Source organism: Sinocyclocheilus anshuiensis, unplaced genomic scaffold, assembly GCF_001515605.1.
Source record: "Sinocyclocheilus anshuiensis isolate Anshui unplaced genomic scaffold, SAMN03320099.WGS_v1.1 scaffold658, whole genome shotgun sequence".
NCBI classification, from domain to species: domain Eukaryota; kingdom Metazoa; phylum Chordata; class Actinopteri; order Cypriniformes; family Cyprinidae; genus Sinocyclocheilus; species Sinocyclocheilus anshuiensis.
In genome coordinates this window covers 1,844,000-1,849,428 of record NW_015542402.1, presented here as the reverse complement: position 1 = coordinate 1,849,428, position 5,429 = coordinate 1,844,000, and the positions used below count along the sequence as shown (strand labels likewise).

At 39.7% G+C, this 5,429-nt stretch overlaps 1 protein-coding gene across 1 annotated transcript in view; it reads left to right on the top strand.

Annotated features, from left to right (window-relative positions):
- Positions 1-2,186, top strand: part of LOC107692998 (fatty acid hydroxylase domain-containing protein 2) — a 10,188-nt gene extending 8,002 nt beyond the window's left edge. Inside the window, exon 8 of the mRNA XM_016492246.1 lies at positions 1,624-2,186. Coding sequence (XP_016347732.1) covers positions 1,624-1,783 — 160 coding nt within the window. The 3' untranslated portion in view covers positions 1,784-2,186. The remainder of the gene's footprint in view (positions 1-1,623) is intronic.
- Positions 2,187-5,429: the final 3,243 nt, after the last annotated feature.

Below are 5,429 nucleotides of genomic sequence, written 5' to 3'. Positions count from 1 at the left end.
TCTCACACACACACACACACACTCTCTCTCTCACACACACACTCTCTCTCTCTCTCTCACTCTCTCTCTCACTCTCTCACTCTCTCACTCTCTCACTCACTCACTCACTCACTTCACTCACTCACTCTCTCACTCACACAATCTCTCATGTGTGATTTTTACAGTGGGGTCACATGTTGGCTTATACATGCTACCTCTCTCCATCTGTTCAGCAGTGATGTTGTAACATTTAGTTGACAGTTTAGAGTAAATGTTACATATAAAAGTAAATAAGAGACATTTGCTGATTCACGACAAATTTAATGTGCATTAACCTCATCACAAATACATACAGCATTGTAAGAACTTTCTACCCGGCTATTTAACTATATCAAGAAGACCAGCTCCAGCCCTAACCAAACATCTGAACCAGCAAATCAAGGTCATCAGGTTTACTAAATAATGAGTTTGATCTCAAAACTAAACGGAGAATTTTAGACTGGAACACTGAATTGACCAATCATCCACCAGGACCAGAACTGCTCAATCTGTCCTGTAACCCACTGAGCCTCTCAACCTTGCTCTACATTCAACTCATGCAGTAACCTTTGTTCTCACGAGATAACAGCCAAACTCTGGCCAAAGCTCCCGGCGATATCAATGAACATCATGTAACCGAGTGAGTGCGAGTGTGTGTCCTGTAGCCTCTGATATCAGGGGTTTCCAGTGCTCACCTGCCAGTTACTGAGTCTGATATGCTGACATATCTCCTCTGATGTCGGTCAACAGTTATGAAGATTACGTGAGTGCATTCAAAGCATTTCAGCAGTGAAAAGTGCGAATGATCTGCAGATTCCCTCACCACTGTATCACACCGCTTTGCAGTCGCCTCTTCATTTTCCATGTGCAAAACATTTATCAGCAATGCAAGATAGACAGAAGTCATGTACAGCCAGGATGGGGCTCGAGGGTGAGTATCCCTTTAATGCACGTGTTGCTTTACATGCCAAACAACATGCTGCTAACCCTACTGTAAGTGATTTCTTCACTCCATCCATTAACTCTCTCCCCGCCAGCGGTTCTGATCACTTTCACAAAACTTTCACGGCCCTTTGAATATTTTGTTGTATGAATATCTTAACATGTATATAGCAAAACAAACAACAGCCTCTGCTTTTAAACAAAACTCTTTTATTCTACCTTCATGCAATGAATGTGGGTGAGTTTCATTAAAAAAGCTGAATTTTGAACAAAAAGCTGAGAAAATGGTGTTTCTGTAAAAGACTTCCAGACACGTGTCTCGATCAGATTCAGAACGATAATCAAAACATAGATGGAGTCGATCGCTTCAACACATCCAAAGCTTCACAGTCCTAAACCTTTTTACATATGCTTCTGCTTGCATTGTAAGCATTACATTGTGCATTGTTTCTTCTTCTTCCCTGTGTTTCGATCCAGAGATTCAGTGCTCTTTCTGATGACGAGTAATAGCGCCTCCTATCGTGTGACAGTGAAAACCAGAAAATTCTGCCAAATCTGTTAATATGAGTTAATATGAGCTCATTGTTATTGTTTTGAATTATTCCTGGAGACATCCGCTCCAGAAACAGACTAAATAGTGCTGGTTCTTGTCTTCCTCTCCAGGTTCAGTCAGTGCTATGGAGTGCTGGGAGTGCTGGACAGACTTCACGGGACGGACGAGAAGTTTCGTAATGCTAAAGCGTACGAGCGGCACACGGTCCTGCTGGGTTTGACTCCACTGAGCGAGAGCATCCCTGACCATCCCAAGAAAGCGCAAGATTAACCGCGCTGGGTCTGTACTCTCACCGAACTGAATCACAGTGCATTAGAGGAGAAGACATCAACACTACATCAGCTGTGATGGATCTGGAGTCACACACATTCCTGCGTGTAACGTCACAGTATTCAGGTCGAGATGATTGTACTGCTGAAGCTCATTCTGCAGAGAGTTCTGGCTCATGCAAAGAGACCCTGATTATGAGATGATACTCAAACTCACTTTGTGTCAGAATAGCACTGTATTCACAGATGATGAAAATGATTTTAATACTTGTGATCAATGATATATTTTAATACTGAAATCTAGTAATGGTGTTTGGAAATAAACGTGTTCTGTCTCTCATGATTTGTGACATTAGTTTCTGGAGTTTATCACAAACTTCACTCATTAAAGCTGATCTGCTGTACTGTGTGTTTGCATTATTAATAATTCTGATGCATGTCTCAAACTCATAGTTATAAAAAAAATAATTCTGATGCACAGGGTAAAATAATGAGTCTTTAATTTTGCATCTGGAACAAGAGTATGCAAGAAATCCATGACCCGTGTATTATATGGTCCCAGACCCCCACGAGGCCCAGGAAACATAATCTTGGGATTCCCTGGTTTCACTGAAACTAGAAAAGAAACCTAACACCAATTTCTTGTCAAATTATTGTGCTGACACAAAACGACATTGTTCGTAATTTTTTCTGTTTCATTAGTAATCCAAACTGGGGTTTTTTTTAGTCTAAAATTTTGTCTCTTCATGTTTAGGGTTTAATCCTGTTCTGTACGTGAACAAAAGTGACTTGACGTGTGGCCAAGTATGGTGTCGCGTACTCAGAATTTGTGCTCTGCATTTAACTCCTCCAAGTGCACACACACAGCAGCGAACACACGCACACACACACAGATCTGGAAACCAGTACAGTAAGCAAGCAGATCCATGAATGATTCTGAGTGTTGATACACTCAAATTAAAAAGAGCACTCAGAAATAGTTATTGGGCTGGAGAAAATTCTTATCTACATATATGCACCTGCAGAAACGGATCATCGTCCATTAACTGCGATAATGAAGAATACAGTGTTTAATGATGAAACTGCATCTGATGTGTAGACCTGACAAATACACTGTGCAACGTGACAGAAGATGATGCTGATGATGTCCTCTGGTTGCTCTTTGGCACAGTAAGCAGCTAATGTAGTATAATCTATACTCTTCTTTCCATTTAAATAAATACACGTATCAATCTGTATATTTTAGTGTCAACAATAAGCACCGTTTTTGAAGAGTGCGCATTTGCATAAATTCATCAGGGAAACCCAGAGTATAGGTGTGTCCCAAATCGCCTACTTATGCACTATTCTATGACGTTTTGTAGTATAGCTAGTGCGAGTAGTGCGTTCACACTGAAAATCCCAAAAAGAAAACGTGCACTTGAAATACCCGGATGATGCACTTAACCGAAAAAAAACGAAGTGTGGAATGTTGGACACTTCATGCACTCGACTGTCACAGCTTTAATTACGTAGCGAAGGGGGAGGTTGAGTGCATAGTGTATTAGTGCATAGCGTACAGTAAAGTGTATAGTGTATAGTGCATAGTGTATAAATGCAGTGTATAAGTGTATAGTGCAGTGTATAGTGTATAAGTGCATAGTGTATGTGTATAGTGCAGTGTATAAGTGCAGTGTATAGTGTATAGTGCATAGTGTATAAATGCAGTGTATAAGTGTATAGTGCAGTGTATAAGTGCATAGTGTATGTGTATAGTGCAGTGTATAAGTGCAGTGTATAGTGTATAGTGCATAGTGTATAAGTGCAGTGCAGTGTATAAGTGCAGTGTATAGTGTATAAGTGTGCAGTGTATAGTGTATAAGTGTATAGTGCAGTGTATGTGTATAGTGCATAAGTATAGTGTATTTGTGCATAGCGTACAGTGCAGTGTATAGTGCATAGTGTACAAGTGCATAGTGTATAAGTGCAGTGTATAGTGTATAAGTGCATAGTGTATACGTGTATAGTGTATAAGTGTATAGTGCATAGTGCAGTGTATAGTGCAGTATAAATGCAGTGTATAAGTGTATAGTGCAGTGTATAGTGTATAAGTGCAGTGTATAAATGCAGTGTATAGTGCATAGTGCAGTGTATAGTGCATAGTGTATAAATGCAGTGTATAAGTGTATAGTGCAGTGTATAGTGTATAAGTGCATAGTGTATGTGTATAGTGCAGTGTATAAGTGCAGTGTATAGTGTATAAGTGCATAGTGTATGTGTATAGTGCAGTGTATAAGTGCAGTGTATAGTGTATAAGTGCAGTGTATAGTGTATAAGTGCATAGTGTATGTGTATAGTGCAGTGTATAGTGTATAAGTGCATAGTGTATACGTGTATAGTATAAGTGCATAGTGTATAGTGCATAAGTATAGTGTATAGTGCATAGTGTATGTGTATAGTGCAGTGTATAAGTGTATAGTGTGTGTATAGTGCATAAGTATAGTGTATAGTGCATTGTGTATGTGTATAGTGCATAGTGTATAAGTGTATAGTGCAGTGTATAAGTGTATAGTGTATGTGTATAGTGCATAAGTATAGTGTATAGTGCATTGTGTATAAGTGTATAGTGCAGTGTATAATGTATGTGTATAGTGCAGTGTATAGTGCATAGTGTATAGTGCATAGTGTATGTGTATAGTGCATAATTGCATAGTGTATTAGTGTATAGTGCAGTGCATAGTGCATAATTGCATAGTGTATAGTGTGACATTTGGGACGCAGTTTATGACATAAGTGTGAACCTGTGATGAATCAAATGTCAAATAAAGCTAAATGACGGGGAACAAAAAACAGGGAAGTCGTCATCAGGTGCATGTTCACTACACAGATTTCATGAATCGATTAGTGTTCACTCCACCACTTGCACGTGACGTCATTAACGACAGTCCTAAAGACCTTATGCGTCAGAGAAACAAGTGCGCAGCCATCTTCAGAATTTTGTCTTTCAACTTCCGTTTTTGCAGTAGAGCATCGCTGTTGAAGAGTAATTTGCTGGTTAAGTGGATGTGCGACCATGTTAGTAGTTTTGGGAGTTGCTTGTTGTACAGGAAACCCACCGCTGGACAGTTTAGGTCAGGGCTCTCCAACCCTGCTCCTGTAGAGCTCCAGCATGATCAAATTACCCTGAACACCTGGATTAGCTGATTCACGCGTGTTAAATAAGGAAGACCAGAGCAGTGGAGCCCCAGGACTGGAATAGAGAACCAGTGCTATGAAGAAAGGTGGTCAGGTGTGCAGAGTTAAAATCGCTCCTCACTGAGGAGATGCTCCTGAAAATCAGCTGAACACCTGAGCAAATAATCAATCCTCTCCAATCCACTCTCTCTGCTCAGACAGATGCTAAAGATCAACAGTTTAGTTAGGCTTTTTTCTAGTGAGACAAAACTACTATGAAACTGGAAATCTGCAGGTAGCTCGTCTGGTTCATAGAAAAGTTCAACAGCTGCTTTAAAGGGCTTTTGACCTTTTTAATTTTTTTTTTCCATTATTAAAGAGAAAATACTACAAATTACAAATCACACTAATAGCAATCACATCTGCCTATAATTCAGATCAAGTGTTATGATACAAGATTTCAAGTATTTTACAAATTGCATTGTTCCTCTCTC